The sequence below is a fragment of the Rhea americana genome, unplaced genomic scaffold, assembly GCF_003343005.1.
Source record: "Rhea americana isolate MKP2758 unplaced genomic scaffold, rheAme1 scaffold_314, whole genome shotgun sequence".
NCBI lineage: Eukaryota > Metazoa > Chordata > Aves > Rheiformes > Rheidae > Rhea > Rhea americana.
The window spans coordinates 435,286-456,254 of record NW_028186440.1 but is presented as its reverse complement, the minus strand read 5'-3'; the positions used below and the strand labels follow the sequence as shown (position 1 = coordinate 456,254).

Here is a 20,969-nt window from a genome sequence, read left to right as displayed (position 1 = left end):
AGGTAAATAAACAAGATTTTATACAATCATATTTCCTCAAAATGTTGGTTTTCTCTTTTTGGGGGGGAAGGTGGGGGTATTAGGTTGTCTTAGCCTCTCTGAAGCCCACATAAAGTGGGATGTTATAACTGACTTTCAGAAGCGTAATAGCCATCTCCTGATTATTTTATTTGCTAGCTGCCTAGCAATTAAGTTGTAAACAAATCACCATGAAACAYCTGAACTTTGGATAAAGCAGGATAGCAGAGATGGGAGGTGAGGGCTGCTCACAGGAGATGTGTCTATGTCTGAGGAAGGAGGTAGGTGCCGAGACTTGAAACGATAGCGCAGTGCAGGCAGCAGGTACCTGTAACAGAGATCTTCACTGTAAACTATGAAGCAACTGCAGCATCTACTTTTCCCATATATTTACACACAGAATTTGGTAGTTAAAATGTGTTAAAGGTGAGATTTATGAAAGCAAGTGAAGATTTCCATATCTTAATTTGARATATATTCAAGGTTAGAGTTTTCAGAAAATGTTGCCCTCTCTCCCCCAAAAAAGACTCTTCCAAACCATCTTCTCTTGGGTAGGCTGAAGCATGTACAATTACATGTCCTGTAAGGCAGAAACATTTCTCCTAACTATAACCAAATAAACTGTGTATCTATAAGTTAGATGTGTCTCCTGTGGTCAGGAGAGAGACAGAGACTGCAGAGGATAACCCATCTTCTAAGATGCRCTGCTGAGCTGGGCAGGATGACTCACCTCCCAGAGCTACCTCTCTTCCCAGAGACTAAAGAGGAAGCTCCTCCTAATTTTTAGACTACACATAACGCATGATTTTCTGAAAGCCAATACTGAAGTGAGATAAATACCAGCCTTAGCTGGATCTGTCTCCTATGTTGTCCTCAGAGATGGTCATGTCAGTGATTACAGAGTCTACCTAGRGTGCTCATGTTTGTCCCACACAGCCCAAAATCTGCGCAGTGGCTGCGCACCAGCCGTGGTGTCGAGACGCTGCACCCTGCCCGTGACGCTTGCTGCAGCGCCACCTCCGCGCTCATTGCCCTCCTTTGTTTTTCAGCCCCCGGAGGAGTATCGCTGCTTGTCCCGCAGCCCAACATCAATGCAACAGTGGCACAAAACATCCTCCTCTCAGTTGAATACTCTTGCAGGGGTGTCGCCACCGTTGAGTGGAAGCATGTGTCGAGCCGAGGTACCACAAAAATTGTTGAGTGGAAAAGCGGGAATTATGTTAACATATCCACAGTCTACAAGGACAGAGTGACTATTTTTGAAAATGGCTCTATACAGCTTCTGAACGTGGGCGTGAGAGATGCTGGCTACTATTTTGTCACCGTAACAGAGGAGTATGGAACAAACATCTACGGGACCATCGTAGTCAACGTTTACGGTATGAGCTAGACAGGAGTGCTTGGTTTTATCATGTGTTTAAACATCAGTCTGCTCATGATCAATTTATAATATTACATTTTTCTGTCCTCCCTACAGAGATTATTTATGAAGATTTACATTTTGTAGCAGTTTTCTTTGCATTTCTCACTGGGGTATCTGCCATTTTGATCTGCTTCATGTGGCTGTGTAACAAATCCCTGCATCTATTCCAGAAGACGACACACAAACTAACAGGTATTGCCCTAAAGAATTCAGTCAAGGTATGAGGTTTTCAGGTTTGAATTTTGAGCCTAACTTTCACTTATGGTTAGAGCTACTACAAAAGTGCTAAGCAGCAGGGAGACAAGATTAGAAGGGTCAGTTGAGTTATCTTGTTCAGCTCTACTCACATAGTCAACTGAGTAATAGATAATCAATCCAGAAAGATCTGCAGGACATCARCTCTACACATTTCCCATCAGAGACCACAAAAAACTTTCTAAAACTTTCCATCACTAACTTCAGAATTTTGAGAGAAAAGGCCAGATCTTCAGTGTCACAGGATATAAACCAAAGCCAAGAGCATCAGCAGTGCTCTCGGTGTCGGCAACAGCAATGTCACGGGATATAAACCAAAGCCAAGAGCATCAGCAGTGCTCTTGGTGTCGGCAACGGAAAGGAATTTCCTAGGGGAAAAAGCCAAACAGCCCTTGGGAGTGGAATCCATCTCATTTTATAGAGGGCAGCACTGCTCACCCTCCTTCCAAAACTCCCTTTAATCTGCCCTCTCATCTAATTAGCTGCTACTTTCAATGAACAGCGACTAGTACCAAAATCAGACTCCTAACAAAAGCCAAAACAAGAYATCAGTCTCGGATCAGGAGAACACAAGGTAGGCATCGAAGGGAACATTCACACATTAGTGGAGAAACTTTCAGCCAAAACCAGGGATATACTGCCGCAGCAGGAAGGCAAGATGCCACACTATGGGCTTCAGCTCAAGCTCTAGGCACAGCGCTTCCTCCCAGGAACGTTTCAGACATCTACCTGCCTTCTTTGTAAGTGCAGATCCACTAGTGGTTTCTTGCCCTGTAGGTAAGAATTCTGTGTTTCTTCTCTTGAACCACAGCTCAAATACCAATGTTTTTCCAGACCAACATAGATAGTCCAGCAATCCTAAGCCTTGGGGCCCAGACTCTTTCCTGAGTCTGGATCTCAGGAAAAGATCCTGCAGATGCTGATGCGATGAGAAGAGATGAATTTGGCTCAGGCTGTCTCTTCCTGCTATGGCTCTAAGGGCTGCTGAAGTTTTCACAGTGTGCACGTAGTTGATGAWTTTCTATAGCTGTTGAAAATTTTCATGTCATGACGGACTATGTAGGCTTATGTTCAGATAAAGTCTCCCTTCTGAAAGAGTTAAAGCCGATGTTGCTACAGAGCCAGAGTTTTACGTAGTGCGAATCAAACGYGCTTGTTGGGCGCAATTCTGGTTACTTCCTCTATAGTCAATGTGTAGTCACCAAGAACATGATTCAAAGCAGGAACCTAACCTTCCACCTTGGAAGAGTTCTTCCTTCAACTGTCATTGAAGAAAGGAATAAGGATCAGCCCTGCAGACTTCAGGTTAGTTTTGATGATGTCTTTAGTCTTATCCTTGAAGAAAACAGTGTCACTTTAAGGATAGTGAGGGACTGTTTATACAGTTTTGTTTTCTTTTTTTTTTTTTTTTTTGAAAAGATGTCTTATATTTGAAAATATTACAATTATTCTCCAATTGTAGATGAGTAAGTTTGAACAAATACTAAGAAGTTCACAATGTCTCAGCAACTGACACACAATTTTGGAATCCAATTGCCAATCAATAAAATTATCCTTTTATTTGCAGCAAGCACAACTGAAGAGATTGAATTGGAAACCATTGAGTGTTAGCCAAGAACCCTTTCATAACAAAAATAACAGTTCTACCTCAGGAGAAAACATTGGCAAGGAAAACAAGGAGAAACCTAAAAGGTAAAGTGTTTGTGACTATTATAGAAACATCCTGACTTGCAAAGCTAATTAACATGAAATCAGCAGCATCTGATGGAGCTGTTTTTACCTGTTAAGATTTTGGCTCTACTAGTCAAGGTTAAAACGAAAGACAGCATGCTTTCATGGCTGGGCACAAACACATTTTTGTGGTTAATTAATAAAATCGACAGCCTCTGCCAAGTTTAGAACAACCAACCAACCATGCCGCTAATACCAAAACATAGTGGAAACGATCATGGTCTTGAAGGACACCTGTATTTTGGCTACGGCAAGTCTCCTATTACAGACAGAACAGTAATTAGCATTTTTCAATGTAATAAATTTAATATCTAATTACAGTATTACATTTTAAAAAACGGCAAAGATAGAATCCCATTTACTGCACATATGCTGCTACTTCTGGGCAAAATCCTGACGCTCTGCAGACAAACAGTAATTCTTCAGGAGASAAAACTGACTTTGAAATAATGCCAAGCTGGTCAAAGTTCCTTCACTTACTTTTTCGATTGTTTACATTGCCCAGGGRTGCTAACACACATTTTATGACTTTATTAGGGAAGGTTGTTAAATAAGGAACCGCACCAAGGTACTGAAGATGACGCTGCCTATAATGATTAGATCGTTCAGATAAAATACTGACGCACCACACCAGTGGGGTAGGAGAATAATAAGTTGTTTTATTGTGAAAAATGTTGAGTTTTTTGCAAACCTGGCCCACTGAAGAACAGTCTATCTGGCAAGGGAAGTTAACATAGCATCACTTTGAAATTTACTGCTTACAATTGCAGTTCAGAAATCACTGAGAGAAGCCACATTTGCATTCTTATTTTGTAAGGAAACAAAGTGATCTAAACAGCATTTTTTTTTTGAGTTTGTTGCACTTAGGTTTTCCAACTGCAGATCAGCTGAGTGGAATAACATATGCTTTTGTGAGCAAAAAAACCACTAACTGGACCAAGCTTCACATGAGCCTGCTTTACTTTTGTAAAGAGAAGAATTTTGCAGTGTGAAATAAAACTTTGAAAGAGACTGTGGATTCCTCGGCGTCCATAAACTGCCACAAGGCTCTTTGAGCCTCGCTGCTGTTACTGCCTCTCCCCCACGCTTTAATTTGCTTGTTAAAGCTTTTACAAGGCAAGCTGACACAGTTCTCCTCTATTCGGGGGAGGTCTGTGCTCAACTGCAGACATACTGCAGGCTAGATTCAGAAGAACAAGGAAATTCTCACTAGGTGCCTAACAATGCCCATTTTTTCTGACCTGCCCAGTACATGATATCTTTAATTTAAAGTCAGTCACAAGTGAATTAGCCATTAGCAGATCAAAAGGCCTGTTGCCCACTCATCAGTTCTGTGCCCAGTTCACCTGGTTGCTCCTTCCTGCATCTAGGAGAGGTCAGAATGAGTGAGGAACTGTAGGACAGCCCCAGCTACAGCGTGGCAAAGGAACGATTTCCTATTCCTCGGAATACTATCAATCTTTGCATCTGTGACTGAATTAAGCTTGAAAGTACTTTGTAGGATATCTGTATTGCATATGCATTTTTTTCTGTGCATCTGTTTTAGATTGGTTTTTTAATCCCTAAATCTTAAATTTTGAATGTGAAGTTATTCATTAGGCTGAGTACACAGCACACGCACTGCCAGACATATTTAAGATATGAAAAGTGCTACTTAAAGGAAATACCACTATTTTAGTTGTTTATAGGTSTTATGTGGTAACATTTACATGAATACTGTAATTGTCACGAGAAGTCATCATGACATGTATACAGACATGAGTGACCTTTGAAAGCTTTGCTGTAAGGGCAGTTTTAAGTGATTTTACAGTATTTGAATGTTAGGATAAAAGTAGTAAATGACCACTTAGCATTCTTATTTGTAAGGATACAATGTAACAGCAGAAAGAAGTCTTCAGCTAAAAACYTCTCTCAGCCTTGCTAAAAATACAGCCATTTCAGGCATCCAGCTTTAGTTATTAGTTGATACCAATCTTGCTTTTAGGTCATAACATCCTAGGGAAACCACAGGGATTCAAAGAATATTCAGTGAAGACACAGAGTACAGTTAGTTTTTGTACTACTTTTCTTACAGGCATTGTCTACAAATTTTATGCAAAATTTAACATGCCTACTCTGCAGGTAGGGTCACTTATTAATATTTTGTGAATTTGATTTTTTTCTGAACATGCATTAATAAAGTCAGTAATATTTGACTACAAAAAAAACCAAAAAAACAAAAAACTAGAGATGAGGCAAATGAAATATCTGAAATTTTATGGCAAGCTGTTGAAGTTTAGAGGTTAAGTAATGATTCTTATTCCCGTCATAAGCTCCATGCAGAACAGGAGCAAAAGTTAATATTTAGAACATTCCAAGTGATCAAAGGCATTAAGGCATTTTGCATTTAAACTTTAATTAGAGATGTCCAAGTTCACAAGATTGCTTTGGCAATCAATCTAAAGGTCTTAATCATCCATTTCATRTGTTTAAAGACACATTACCAAGAATTTCAAGCTTCTTTCTCTCAAATTAGGAGTCTAATATTYGGTCTGCTTTCCATTAATGTCCACATAGAATTCCACATAGGAATTCTCACTTTTAAAAGTCAAGCTCTCAAGGTCGCTAATCGTGTTTTACAATGTTAATCTTTGGCATCCAAGCCTGAAAATCTTAAGGAATGTCTTTGCCACTAATGCTTTGTGCAATGTCTGCAGCACACGAGAAGTGTTCCTCTTGCATCTGTTAGCTTTTTTCAGGAGGGAAGAAACCCTGAAAAAGCTAATCGCTCGACCACGACCTTAGTATTAGTGCTTATTTGACAGAAAGGATAATGCTATGTGCAGGCCTGTTTAAGTTACAGAGACCGAAGTGTGAAGACACACTTCAAGTTTTATGAACTTATATTCCAACTGAGAGATCTGTTGTGTTGCCAGAGTCAAAACAGGACTATTATAGTCAGATACACAACAGGTAATTTTGACCCACTGTTTAGTAAGTATAAACTCCTCTTTCTTCCTGCAATCCTACAGTGTCTACTAGGCAGGTAATATAGGAACAAGCATCACAAATGCTGCATAGGATTCACGCATCTTTCAAGAAGGTAAAGAGACACATTATTTTCAGCTGTTTTTTTTTTCAATTTCATGAGTTATCCAAGACAATTTCTGAGAAGCTGAAAACAGAATCTTTTCCCTCCCATAGTTCAGTTAAGCAGAAGTACTTCAACACACTGAAATAACCGCATGTTCCATACTAGCAAGTACTACCATAAGCACAACAGCTGCTTTGAATACACACTGAACAACAGCAGCTTACCACAAGCAGCTGCTTAACATACTTATTTTCTGTAGCTATTCTTTATTGCTTAAGAACTGGCACCTTAGAAATACAATGGTTCAATTCAAACCTGCTCTGCCATATGTAAAAAGTTCTCATATATACACACACACMCCCCTTATAAACACATAATATGAACATAATTCTAAACCAGTTCTACAGACAGGTTTCAAAAAGACCTTTAGCAATTATTTGTCAAACAAAAGAAAAGCTTTGTGAAACATCTTAAAAGAAACTACAAGGCAGCTACAATTACAACCAAAACAGCCACAGTACCTCCTGGTTATTTTAAGAACTCAAAAGATGTCCTGGATGATAATCAGTACCAGTGCAGAAAAGAAAAATAGCATGAGTGCAGAGATCCAAGATATACTGCATGTACGTTCCCAGCTTCTGCTCAGTCATGAACTCTCACAAAAAAATTACCCACAAACTCAAATTGTCAGGAGAACTCTGTAAGCAGAGAAAGACCCTTCCTTGCAACATGCTTGCAAAAGACAAAGACAAAACTCACAACCAAAGTAGCTGACACCACATACACTCATCTCTGGCTACCAGAGGTAGGAAGCTTGCCACAAGCTGCACCTTTGTCATGCTCTCAAATCATTAAATACCTCTAAAAAAAAAAAAAAAAAAGGGGGGGGGTGACCCAGAGGACACACCAGCACACAGTTCATGTTAACTCAAGAATATCACACAGAGCAAGGACTTGTTGCTTGAATCTCGTTTTCTTCAACCTTAACTTTTGATAAGGGAGCTCTGCTTCTCCTCYTTTATTCCACTTCTAGATCAAACAAGTCCACTCTCTTCTAGGATAGCCTACAAGCCAAGCCATCCAGAGCTTATCAATAGCCCAAGTCAATTCTAACAATCTTTCAGAAATGCCTGCAAAGATCTATTGAGAAAAACTTGGAGGCGGGGAAGYGAGAGAGAAATCACTCTGAGCAGGCATCTTTCATGCAGCAGAGGACTACAAACTTYGACTTGATAGAAGAAAATTACATGAATTACTCGGATATGGTGTTACTCTAGACAGAGAAATCTCCAAAGATACAATTTTGATGCTGTTTGAACTCTGTGTGAAACAGTAAATTAGTATGTCATTTTATTTTTAAACTTTTACTGAAWGGAATTTTTTCCAAAAGTCGTGTTTCGTATGTCAGTGAGAACATTTTATTATAAACATTACAATGGACATAGCTGTACAGGAAATTAATTTGTTTTCTCTTTCTTGTRTTGCCCTGTAAGTTCCACTTCCTTTTATTGAGCTGACAGTGATCCTTCACACAGCAGTGAAAACGTAAAGCCCCCATGGAGAAGCTGATGGATTATTAGCATGGAGTTAGGGCAGCCATGAGGAGTTCCATTTTATACACAAAGTTGCGTCCTTCCATTTTATTCCACTGCACTTCCTTGAACGGCCCCCGAAGATGATTCCATTTGTTGTCTTGCAGTACATCACCTTTGGGAAGATCCTTGCACTGACTCCGTGGAAACTGAACCATAACTTTGCTACCACTTTCAGGACCATTACGCACTGTAATGAACAGAGATTTTATGAGCAMTTCACACTTCAGAAATTCCTCATATTATACATTGCTCTTCATGTATGCTATACATTACTGTCTAGTCAATTACAGAAATGCTGAAAACAAACAAGGGAAGTTCTCTTTACATACATTATTTTATTAAAATTTTTATCTTTGCATTTGCTCTCTCTGATTGTCCACTTTTCCCCCATGATTCCTACTGCTTTAGCACTGCATGCTCCTGATTAGAGGAAACCTGAGAARTAGTATGATAAAAACAAACAAAACCCTTAAAAGGCATTTCGTTTTCCCACTCAATGACATCAAGAACTCCAAAATTCTTTTTTGGCAATTCTCACACTTGTTGTATTGTTTACCACTCTGTTAAAGTAAGTGCTTTCTAATTCTCCTTAAAGGAATCTATAATTTTTTTCCCCTTAGGGGATTTATCTCAAAGGCACAGGAATGAAGTCACTGKTTTTTTTGTTGCTTTTCTCATCACAAAACTCTGCAAGTTTGGTGGGAGCAGGCTTTTAAGGAAAAAAAAAAAAGCAGATAAGGACTTATGCTTAGTTATCCCAAACAGCACAATCAAATTTAGTTAGCAAGAGATGAAAACTGCACTGCAGCATCATAACAGATTTTACAAGCACAGGAGACAGAYATCTTATGCTCTGACCAAAAGTAACAAATCTAGATCAAAATCTAGACTCAGAAGCAACTACCTCTGTAGTCTATATTATGTACATAAAGTTTTTACATTACATTTGAAAGATCCTCTCAGAATCACAGAACAGCTGAGGTGGGAAGGGACCTCTGGAGGTTGCCTAGCCCAAACCCRTGCTCAGAGCAGAGTCTGCTACAGCAGGTTGCCAGGACTGGGTCCAGTTAGGAAACTCCACAACCTCTCCTGGAAATATGTTTCATTGTTTGATCACCCTCACAGCAAAAAAGTTTCTTAWAAAATTTCTTGTATTTCAGTTTGTGCCTGTTGCTTCTTGTCCTGCCACTGCACACYACTGAGAAGAGTCTGGCTCCCTCTTCTTTACTCCCTCAAACAGGTATTGATACACATTGGTAAGATCCCCTCAACTCTCATCTTCTCCAGCTTGAACAGTCCCAGCTCTCTCTGCTYGTCCTTACATATACCAGATGCTACAATCTCTTAGTCTTCTTCATGGCCTTGCACTAGACTCACTCAAGTAGGTCCATGTCTCTTGTACTGGAGAGCCCAGAACCAGACACAGCACCCCAGGTGTGATCTCACCAGGGCTGAGCAGAGGAAAGGATCACTTCCCTTGACATGCTGGCAATGCTCTGCCTAACATAGCCTATGATACTGTTGGTCATCTTTCCCTCAAGCATACTTTGCTGGCTCGTGGCCAACTTGTCCACCACGACCCCCAGGTCCTATTCTCAAAAGTGCTTTCCAGCTGGTTGGTCCCCAGTTTGTTCTGGTGCATGGGGTTATTCCTCCCTAGGTGCAGGACTTGACATTTCCCTTTGTTGAACTTCATGAGGTTCTTTTCAGCCCATTTCTCCAGCCTGYTGAGGTCCCTCTGAATGGCAGCACAACCACCTAGGTATCAATCACTCCTAGTTTTGTATAATTTACTGAGGGTACACATCCACCATCTACATCAATAATGAAGACGCTGAAACAGTATTGACACCAGTACTGAACCCTGGGGGAACATCACTACTGACCAACCTCCAGCTGGATTTGGTGCCGCTAATAATCATGCTGTGTGAGCCCAGCAGTTCAGCAAGTTTTCAGTCCACCTCATTGTCCACTTACCTAGTGTGAACTTCATCAGTTCGTCAATGAGGATGTTATGGGAGACAGTGTCAAAAGCCTTGTTGAAGTCAAGATAAAAAACATCCACTGTTCTTTCCTCATTCACCAAGCTAGCTATTTCATCACAGGTGGCTATCTGGTTGCTCAGGCATGATTTCCCTATCATAAATCTATGGTGACTACCCCTAACCACCTTCTTGTTCTTAATACATTTGGAAATAACTTCCAGGATTGCTTTTTTACATTCCCTCTCCAAAGATCAGGTGAGCCTGACCAGCCTGTATTTCTCTGGATTCTTTTTCTTGCCCTTCTTAAAGACAGTAGTGACATTTGCTTTCTTCTAGTCCTAAGGAATCTCTTCTGGTCACCATGATCCTTCAAAGATACTCAAGAGTGGCCTCACAATGACACTGGCCAGCACCATAAGCACTCAGGGATGCATCCCATCAGGTCCCAAGGACTTGTATATGTCAGTTAATTTAAATGTTCCCTAACCTGATCCTTTTCTACCGAGGGTAAGTCTTCCTTGCTCCAGATTTTCCTATGGGCCAGGGACCTGGGATTCCTGAAAGCTGATCTTACTAGTAAAGGCAAAGACATAGAGGCACAGAGTACTTTAGCCATCTCCATATCCTATATCAACAGATTCCCTCCCCATTCTGCAGCATGTCCGCATCTTCCCCAGCCTTCATTTTGCTGCTGATATACCTGTGGAAGCCCTTCTTGCTGCCCTTCATGCCTCTTGCCAGATTCAACTCCACAYGGGCTTTAGCTTTCCTGTCCCCACCCCTGCATACTCGGACAGTATCTCTAGTCCTCTTGGGTCACCTGATCCTGCTTCTCTCTCTTCTATGCTTCTTTTTATGTTTGAGTTTAGCCAGGAGCTGCTCGTTCACCCATGCCATGCAGTTCTTCTGTCATGTCTGCATGACTTCCTATGCATCAGGATGGACCATTCTTGAGCACAGAGGAAATGATCCTTGGAAAAAAAAAATCAACCAGTTCTCCTGAACTCTCCTCTCCAGGGCCATATTCCATAAAATTCTTCTAAGCAGAGTCCTGAAGATGCCAAAGTCTGCTCTCCTGAAGTCCAGGCCTATAATATTGCTATTTGCCTTGTTCCCTTCTCTCAGAATCCTGACTGCTTCTGCAATTACTTTTTTTCGCTGCTAATTGTAAGAAATGTTTTCAAGARTGTGTAATAAGGTAATATACCATGGTTACATTACATTGCTTACTTGGCAAAGTACCAATTCTATTTTGGTGTCAATTCAATATGCAAAAGAAATTGTTTCTAGAATAATGACAATTTATAGTAAAATATTCTATAAAAGTTTTGAGATTGTTTTTAGAAGCAGACATACAAAGCCTGTATATACATTTTATAAGTACATATATTAAATAAAATATATAAATATATAAGCAAATGTATATAATACATATTTGTATATTTTATATACATTTGCAAGAGAATTAATACCTGAAATGGCATAGTCTCCATTCGGTGATGCTACAGTTATGGCTGATGCATTGCCAATACTCTCCACTGGCCCCAGTCCAACGTGATTACTAAAACTCAGCACATGCCATCCCATAACTTTTGCCAACTGTTGAACTGCATGTACTTGATGCTGTGACATCTGAAAGATAAGAGGTTTGTCTTCTCTTTAATATATGCACCACAGAATGAATTACATGTTTGTTTTATCCACCTTTTTTCTCCTACTGCCCAGTAATTATTTATAAAAGTGACCGTGTATTATATGTTCTCTAGTTTCAAAGGAACTGAAGGTATCATTTTAAAAGTTTATGCAGTATACATGCCTTAGAATAGATCTTCTGCAGATAGAGCAGATCACTTTATTAAGCACACACACAAGCTGCATAGCTAGATAAATCTTTCACAGGCATATGGGCTTTTGCATTTTATTTAAGTATTGCTTTCAATAAACCAAAACTTCTGATAAGTTTTGATAAGCTCTACAGAAAATGTTACAAATAGGATTCTGAAACAATCTTTTCTTCTTGGAAGTGAGAAGAAATCTCCATTTGCAAGAGTAAGTATTATCATTGACTTGTTCTGAAGTCAGTAAAAATCTTGGTGCTCCCAAGATGAGTAGCACAAATATATTTTAAATAGGTGGAAAAAAACCCCTCTGATTAATGCTACTGACCTTAAAAGCTGGCACTATGTTACAGTACTAGTTGCTAAAGTCACTATATAAACAGAATGAAAATTTCAGTCATCCACCTTCCTATTTTCAGTATTTTTATTTGAACTTTTCTAACATTTTCTGCAGAGACAAATGAAAGACTAAGTTCTCAAACAGAATGTCTGTTCCCCAAAACACTACAACAAAGGGTAGAACAATGTATAAGAGTCTACCTGAGATAAAAGGAAATCCTGCAGTTCTTGCTCTTGATGGGACAATGTAATAACTCTTCCATCTCTATGCACTACTCTGATGTGTTCAACTCCAATGTTCAGTTGTAGCTGAATGGATCTTTGAAGACAAGATGCATACTTATTGCAAATGTGTAAGAGCACTTAAGAAAACAGGTATCTTGTTCTAAGAGCATAGAATCCCATTAACTGGTAAGAACTCTTAAGAGGAAGATTGTACAAAGCCTGTGGAATACATCAGTGACACCAAACATTTCAATCTGATCACTCACCATCTATCTCTGCATTGCAGGACAAGTGTAGCAGATTCCCAGACTCAAGTGCTGAAGTGCCTCACAACTTCCTCCCTGCCTATATGACCAGGTTTCCCTTCAGAGTGCACAGAAAAATGATGCGAATCCAGGGCTTGTTCTACTCTGTGACCAAGACTCGACCACCACACATACCCTGGGACTGAGACTTGGAGACTGCACCAGTGAACATATCTGTTTCACAGTGAAGAGAGAGCCAAAGAGGACTGCTCAAAGTGGAAAAATGAAGCTGAAGCAACCAGTTCATCCACTGTTACACATTAGTTATTTCACTGTCAGTCAATATGTAGACATTTGTTTCTGGAACTTGAAATCTCCTATTTTAATGACAGTGTGCATAATTAATAGCATGAATTCGAGCTAGTTTCATGTTTCAGTTCCTGTGTAATCAAGCTAGGACTGAGTACTGACTAGCTCTTCATAAAYAGATTGGAAGCCTAGAATCCAGCACATCCGAAGGTACTTAGAATACAGATACCTCTCTGTCACCACTTTCAGCTTTGATTCCTTCTTCGGGGGAAAAAAAAGAACAACAAAAAACCCCACAAACACAGTTGCTCTGATTAACTACTTAATAAGCTGCTTCATTAAATGCAGTGTAAGGTGGGTGAACAGCTTTCTGATGGTGGCTGTTCTCTCCACCACCCAGAAAGCAGTRTTTACAGATAAGCTCTGCTTTTAAGTTGTACCACCTTCAAATAAACACTCACATACAAATAACGCATTCTTAGTGGTCTGTCTGAAGCTGGACCTAAACCTGTGAGAAACAACTTTAATATACTCAGTCATTGTAGTCTAAAGGTAAGCTTTACAAGTACTTTTCATTTTCATATAATTTTCCATACTTACTTGCATATCTGCTCATATCCCTGAGAAGTTATTAGAACTTTAACACTGGATTCATAAACATCATTTATATTTGACCAGTGAGCCTGAATCTGAGGATCTTCAATACGACTGGCCAGACTGTCAATGGTTCGAGCAGTTCTAAAATAGAAAGACATATTCTACCCACAATAATCTAGACAGTTTGTGCAGTTATCTTTGCTTAAAGGAAATGAGTAGGTTAGTAGTTTGATTTTGTGGCATACAAAAAAAAATGCAAATTTTACAGAACCATGTAGATCAGAGTTCTATTTGAGYGCCTGAACAGCAAATGAAGCACACTTGTTGCATACTTGGAGCACACTATTTCCTACGCATCTTGCAGAAGTATTAAAATTACATAACTCAATATTGGCTATTTGATTTTTCTTTAACACTACACAACAGAAATATTGAAATAAACTTATGCAGTCCCTTAAAAAAAAAAATATGGACAGCAGTCTATGTCATAACTGTAACAAACAAATCTCAAAGTAATCTGAACTTTTTTTATTTTTTTAATAGCTGGTTGTTATTTACACATATTTGATATGTTATTGATTGTCAGTACTTAAAAATAAACACTATTTTAATAGGCAGAGTAAAAGCAACTAGTTGTAAGAACACTGAAAAAACAAGTGTGGTCTACACTGATACATTTTATTATGGCTTGAATAAGAAGAGGTGTGACATACCTGCGTCTCAAAAAAATATGTTTTGCCTGTTTTATTATCTTTTCCAGAAGTCCTTCATTGGACTGTAAAGAGCTGATATCGTTTTTATCAAACGCCTGGGGCCCTGCCAGTCGCATTCTCTTATGGCCAAAAGGTGCACTAGCTGGATGTGGCATCACTGTTGAGCTCAGAGTTTGCTTGTGACACTGCAACAAACAACAATCACAAGAGAAAGTAATAATTTAAAAAGTAATACTACAATAWGCTGCTTCACACACTAAGTGTTTCAATGTTTCAAAAAATGTTCAAAAAGTGCCCCCCCTTTTTTTTTTGCTTTATGCATTTGACAGCATTTTATAAAAAGCCAGCTTTACACTTACACTTTGCCTTCCCTGAGTATGTGGTCTTYCAAAAGTTAAAGCAAAGAGAAAGCTATTAAAAAAAAGAATTGCAAAGTGCAAGCCAACAAAAATTTGGCAGTACGACTCCTACATATCCCAGAGCTTTAGGGAGCAAGTCTCTAGAGACAGGCAGACTGGTCAAACAGAAATAAAGAAGCACTTTAGAGATGAAATTAAGGTGCAAGATTTAGCAACCTGTTCAAAGTTATAAGAGGAAATTTGCAGCAGAGCTGGGCACTAAGCCAGCAACTCATGAATCCTTGTTCAGTGTTTAAACCACTGGAGTATTCCCCATGACTGTACAACTTGTATAATCATGCTCTAGGGAGATACGTGGTTGCGAAACCACGTTCTAGAGAGCATTTAAGACATCTGAAATTGAGCCCCCTTACCTGAACAGACACAACCTCAACCACATCTTTCCACTAGATTAAAAGAATGTAAGAAAATCTAAAACACTGAGGCAGAGAATGGACCTCAAATTAAGCAAGTTACTATGATAATTGACTGTTCATTCCTCATGGGAGCATGGTCTGCACAGATGCTTATTTTAAGTGCTTGACAAGCAGTAGTTAGTCACAAATGAAAAAGGCAGTACTGAAAAAACATCAGATGGCTGCTCTTCTGAAGTGAGCAGCTGGGCCTGAGATTTAGTCCAGAACTAGTGTTCCACGGAAGCATACTGGGAACTCCCTATCACTCATACATATTTAAAAGTGAACCAAGGTCACCTTACACAAATAGAGAGAAATCGACTGACCTCTAGTGGTATTCTGTTGTTGTAACACTGTCACAGCCTGTGTGAAATTCTGAGCAAAACAAAACAAAAAAAAAACGACGTCTCTTCAGTACTTAACCATAACTGCATTACCTCTCTGATAAGCTGATGCAAATTATGTTCCAGAACATAGAGATGATCTTCTGGATTCTGTTTTTCAGAAGCAGATTTTTGTGATTTTTTGTCATTGGAAGAGTGACACAGAGAAATAGACAACTGCAAACCTGTACACAGCAAATGAAGAAAATAAAGTCAATTTTCAAGTAGACTATAGCTTTTTTCCTTCACCTTTTAGAGTCATTGGTATTACAACTGTATTCATGGTCTCAGAGAAAATACAACAATGATGTCTGAGAACACAGCCCCGGAAGCAGCTAAGATTTGCTATTCACTTAAGTGTTGACAGGCCAACTACTATACATGCATATTTCACATTCAATGTCCCTGACTCAATCATATACAAAAAAGAGAGTCCCAAGATAACACATAGAAGGAATGATTAACCATCATATATTTTTTTAAGCAATCCGGAAGTATATTCTTCCTATATCATCTCACTTGTATAGCCCTTGAAGGAATAGAAGATTCACCAGCCAACTCTGAGCTGGCTCCATGCTATTTAACTATCATCATGGAAAAGTATTGGCCTTAGTTCTTCTGGAAGCCCAGTAACTTAAATCAAATCTTAAGTTTTCTCTGCATGCAATTCAGGAGCAACAACTTACGCACAGCTCCGAACTGCAGTATGCACAAAGCATTACAGCTGACAAGACAACTTTAAATATTACTGATAAAAAAAGTCACAAAATCTACACAACAATAAAAAATGAATATATCAAAAAATAAAGTACATTAGTTGGATTTTTCTAACTACTCAGAAAAATAAAATTCAGAATTCAAGTAAAGAAATTCAAATTTTCAACAATTCTGAAGATCAAGATTAACACTCTTTCCTAAAAGAGTCACATAAATCAGAACTGCAAGCTGGTTTTAAACAAGTAATCCTCTGTTTCCATATTCTTAGGACAAGAAGAGTATTAGAAAGCTTCTACCTGGGAAAGGCTGGGAGATGATCTGATTCTTCACAACAATGTGAGGAATTTGCGAYTTAATTTGAACAGCTTCTCGAGACAGCTGGGCAAAAATTTCTTTACATAAGAGAACATTCTGTGCAGTCTCCAATTTTGTCTGCCAGTGTGGAGAACCTGAAAAATTTAAATGATTCTTTTCAGAAAAAAAAAAAAAAATAGAGAGAGGCTACTTTTTTTTTTTCCTCCCAGATGTCAGGTACTGAGCAGTAACTATAGAGCATCAGACGAACAGACCAGATAAACTAATAAGCTAGTCAGCATCCTCTATCCAAACTGAATCTTTTTATAATTTTACCTCAGTTAAGCATATATTCTCAGATATTTTGTGAACACTGCTTACAGAACCCCTGCTTTCATGAGCTGCAGCTTTATTAAATTCACTCTGCAAAGAGCTACCAAATAATGTTAAATTTAGCTGCCTGCTGTTACAGGCCAAAACTCATGAAAAATATGGTCTGAATAAATACACAAACTCTATATTGTACCCTGAATGCCATGTTAAACATCTACACAATACAACATCCTATCTATATTTAAGACAGCACAAGCAACTGTGGTCACAGACCACTGTAAAATAAAAACCTATTAAAATCATGTTCTTTTAAATCCTAAACAGTTAAAGATTATTTCATAATCCAAAAATTAACAGTTTCAGATACCGGCATGTTTCAAAAGAATCAAGCTACTATCTGCCAGGTGAGCCACTGCAGTCAATGCCCATGCTGCCAGAACAGCCTCAAATTCAGAGAGAACATGTGAGCCATGGCAACAAATGATGCATTTTGGACAATATTAGGAGTGAACAGACTGTCATTTAATTCAGTTGAGCTAATGGGTTCTAACTGGCTGAACTGAAGTAACTTGGTTTACTTTCAGTTATGTGCTCAAGCTCTTAATGACTGGCAGATGATGCTCCAGAATATTTGAACACAATCTTAAGAATTTTATTTCAAAATGGAGTAATGGACTTTGAAAGTGTCATGTTTCTAAAATSAAGCAGCACCCTACAAACAGAATTTCACTTTAAATAAGAGCAAGGGAACACTATTTTTCACTCTTCTTTCAAATTGTATGCAAATGTTTTCAAATAAACATCATACACAAATATATTTCTTGAGAATGTGCTCTGAAAAAAAAAACATACAGCCATACCTGGTTTTGATTTTGGCATAGGTCTTTTAAAGAGATTAACTGTCCCAAGATCACCAATGTCTGGAGCTTGTTTCTGAATAGAAACCTGCGAAAGAGAAGGTTATTTGCTATCTCTTCTTTATTGCAAGTGTGCAAATAAGCAACAAAACAAAAACCACACCATGTTATTAAAGTTTCTAACAAACCTTTATATAGGCTGATCCCTCCAAATCACTTGGTATTTGAACATCCAGAGGACAGTAATCCTCAGGTATCTTTTTATCCAGGTCAATGTCAGTGTTCTTTATCACCTCGAAGGTGCCATGATGAAGAAAAAGGGAACCTAGTAAGAGAAGAACATACATGCTATTTAGCATCTTCTGCAAATAAAGAAGCTCATAAATACATATTCTTCTGAAACTAGAGTATAAGTCTCTGAAAACCTCACAGTTTGCACAAGATATTACCAGCAATTAACTCAAATTACTTCTTAAAAGATATACATAGATAAGAAAGCTCCATTCAGTGCAGCAGCTTCTCAGTCTTCCAGTGTGCAATGTGCAATATTATGTAGTAAGTTTTGCCAGCAGTATTTAATAATTATAGAACAACAACAGTATTTTAAAATCACGTCAGCAGATGTATAGAGAAGGAGGGGAAAGTTATTTGGTTATTAAAAACGTTCAGTGCCTGAATTTCTGCCAGCAGGTAGCTGAAGGTGTACATGCTTATTGATTTAAAGTGATACTGTTTATGTTCGTCGAACAACATTAAAATTATTACAGTGCTGAGCCTGTAAAAAAACAGCCATGCAGCTGTTTTTTACTCCAGTGGGATTGATAGAAGCAGATGCTTACATCTGACCTAGTTGCATCCCTTTCACATGTAAGGCATAGTTTATCTATTTTAGGAAGAACTGTCTAAAAATGGGCATATCCCAGGCTACATCTACAGCTTCTTTATTAACACAAGATGATTAAAACCCTAAGTTGTCCTTCTCCCTTTCACCGACTACAACAGAATCCTAGCACAGACTAGTTCAGATGCCTGCATTAATTTTGACGAGATTCTGTATTCAATTCTGTATTCCATAGTTGGTTCCAGAACTCTGAGTAGGTTACTTTCTACTACTGTAATTCATTTAGTAATGTATTGGCAGACCCAGTATCAATTCTCAACAGTGTACAATTTAGGATACTAAGTCTGTGTCCTCACTCAGAAAAAAAATACAAGACGTTCATTTTTTTAATTCTTTATAGACTAAATATGGATAAAAGACAAGGATTTACAAGGTCTACCTGTCAACTGATCAACCTCATTGCCAATGCAGGACTGCTCCTTAACAGTATCTTTATTAATGCTCTAAACATTTGGCCTTAAAATCATTTTCTCAGGTTATGGATGAAAAGATATTTCTCATATTAAAACAAGTTTCTTCCCTCTTCTCATAATTACAATTACCACAATCCTTTTATTATCTGTATTTTTTAATAAATTCATTATATTTCTGTTTTTCTTGTTACCAAAAATAATAAGACAAAAATATTAATTCCTGAAAAAATACTACTATATACCTGCACTTCTGTAGCTGAGGTCACCAAGAATTTTGTCTCCCACTTTTCTGAGCTTCCAGTGTTGTCTCAGCCTTAGCAGTTCAGAGTTGAAGTCTCTTTGTCGTTTATTTTCCTGGTTTTCTGCAACTGATTTGGATAATCTTTCTGCTCCTTTCAACAGGATTTGGGCCGCTCCTGCTAATGACTTCTTTTTTGAAATTAACTGTAAAAACTGAGGATTCTAGTAGCAAGGAGAAAAAAGAAGCTACTTACATCTTAATTCTCCAAAAGCTATTATTAGTAGAAACTGATTGACAGCGACCTGCAGTGACAATGACTGATGAATAGTTTTTTACTAGATGTAATAGTGACAGGAAAGTAATTTCAAATAAATTTCTGAACATGGCCACAAGAAGCAYTTGACTGAGCTTAAGCAAAAAGGCCTTTGAAATCAGTCTTGTGCCTCTTTCATAGTCTTCCCACTGACCCACAGCACAGTGTACCAGGACAATACAATGAATATTTTATTAAGTTTTGTAATTATTACATAAAAGAAATGCCAGTGAAATAAAATCTTTAGTATTTAGGCAACGGGCACAAACTAAAACAGAGGAAGACCTGTCTGAATCTAATGAATTTTTTTTTTTTACTATGAAGGTAACTGAGCACTGAAATCRGCTGCCCAGAGATACTGTGGTTGAATGTCTCCGTTCTTGGAGATAYTCAAAGCTGTCAGGACAGGGTCCTGGGCAGTTTGCTGTACATGAACCTGCTTGAGCAGGCAGGCTGGACTACATGATGTCTAAAGGTCCCTTCCTGCCTCAGCCATTCTGTGATTCTGTATGAGCTATGGAATAAGCTGCACTGTACCTGCTTTGGAGGAAGGGGATCTTGTACAACTGGATCTAGAGTCATGAATTTTTTATCCTTGACAATGCTGAGGACATCATAAAGCACACACATCTCAGTCAAGGCACTTCTTAAGTTGTTCCTCACTGAATCCCAAGGCCAGAGGGATGGCTGAAACTTTACCAATCCTAATAAAAAACAAAACAAAACAACAACAAAGCAAACCAGTAACAAAATGACATAAAAGGTTGTGGGGGAAAAAAAAAAGATACAGTATGTAAGGCTGGTTCTTAAAACTGCCAGGCAATAAGAAATGAAAAAGACCGACGTCTGGATCTATCCTTTTCCTCTCCACCACTGCAATTTGCTTGCTACACTGACACCCATGCTGATCCAAGCTGCAGCCAGCCAAGCAGAAAGGCGAGCCAGGCCCAAGCGCCGGTGGGGCTGCAAGCCGGGCCCCTTCCACCCTCCGCGGGCCACCGGGGGCTGCAGCCCGCCAAGAGAGCCCAGGGCCCGGGCCGGCGCCACGGGCCCGCCACCCCTCACCTTCCTCATCCTCCGCCTCGCCCGGCTCGCCCCAGGCGCGGCCCGCCGAGCCCGGCTCGTCCTCCTCGGAGCCGGAGCCCTGGCTGAAGTCGATGCGCTGCGCCAGGCGCGCCAGGTTCTGGGACATGGAGAGCGGCTGCAGGTAGGTCTCGCTGCCATCCAGCCCCACCTCCTGCACCTGCTTCTCGCACGCCGACTCGATGCTGATGCGCACCGCCGGCACCCCCGCCATCTTGGCGCGCCCTCCGCCGCGGCCCCGGCCGCCGCGCCTGCGCCGTGCCGGGCTACGGGT

General features: G+C 39.3%; 2 protein-coding genes across 2 annotated transcripts; one reads left to right on the top strand and one right to left on the bottom strand.

The window, feature by feature from the left end:
- Nucleotides 1-937: 937 nt before the first annotated feature.
- VSTM5 (V-set and transmembrane domain containing 5) lies at nucleotides 938-12,794 on the top strand. Its single transcript, XM_085310227.1, has 4 exons — nucleotides 938-1,397; nucleotides 1,469-1,633; nucleotides 3,264-3,388; nucleotides 12,769-12,794. The coding sequence occupies exons 1-3, from the start codon at nucleotides 938-940 to the stop codon at nucleotides 3,305-3,307; spliced, it is 669 nt and encodes a 222-aa protein (XP_085166353.1). The 3' UTR covers nucleotides 3,308-3,388; nucleotides 12,769-12,794.
- Nucleotides 7,896-20,935, bottom strand: MED17 (mediator complex subunit 17). Its single transcript, XM_085310255.1, has 12 exons — nucleotides 20,678-20,935; nucleotides 20,150-20,316; nucleotides 19,301-19,520; nucleotides 17,933-18,069; nucleotides 17,748-17,832; nucleotides 16,557-16,709; nucleotides 15,598-15,728; nucleotides 14,347-14,531; nucleotides 13,637-13,774; nucleotides 12,459-12,576; nucleotides 11,553-11,712; nucleotides 7,896-8,282 (listed from the first exon to the last, which is right to left on the bottom strand). The coding sequence occupies exons 1-12, from the start codon at nucleotides 20,907-20,909 to the stop codon at nucleotides 8,077-8,079; spliced, it is 1,932 nt and encodes a 643-aa protein (XP_085166381.1). The 5' UTR covers nucleotides 20,910-20,935; the 3' UTR covers nucleotides 7,896-8,076.
- Nucleotides 20,936-20,969: the final 34 nt, after the last annotated feature.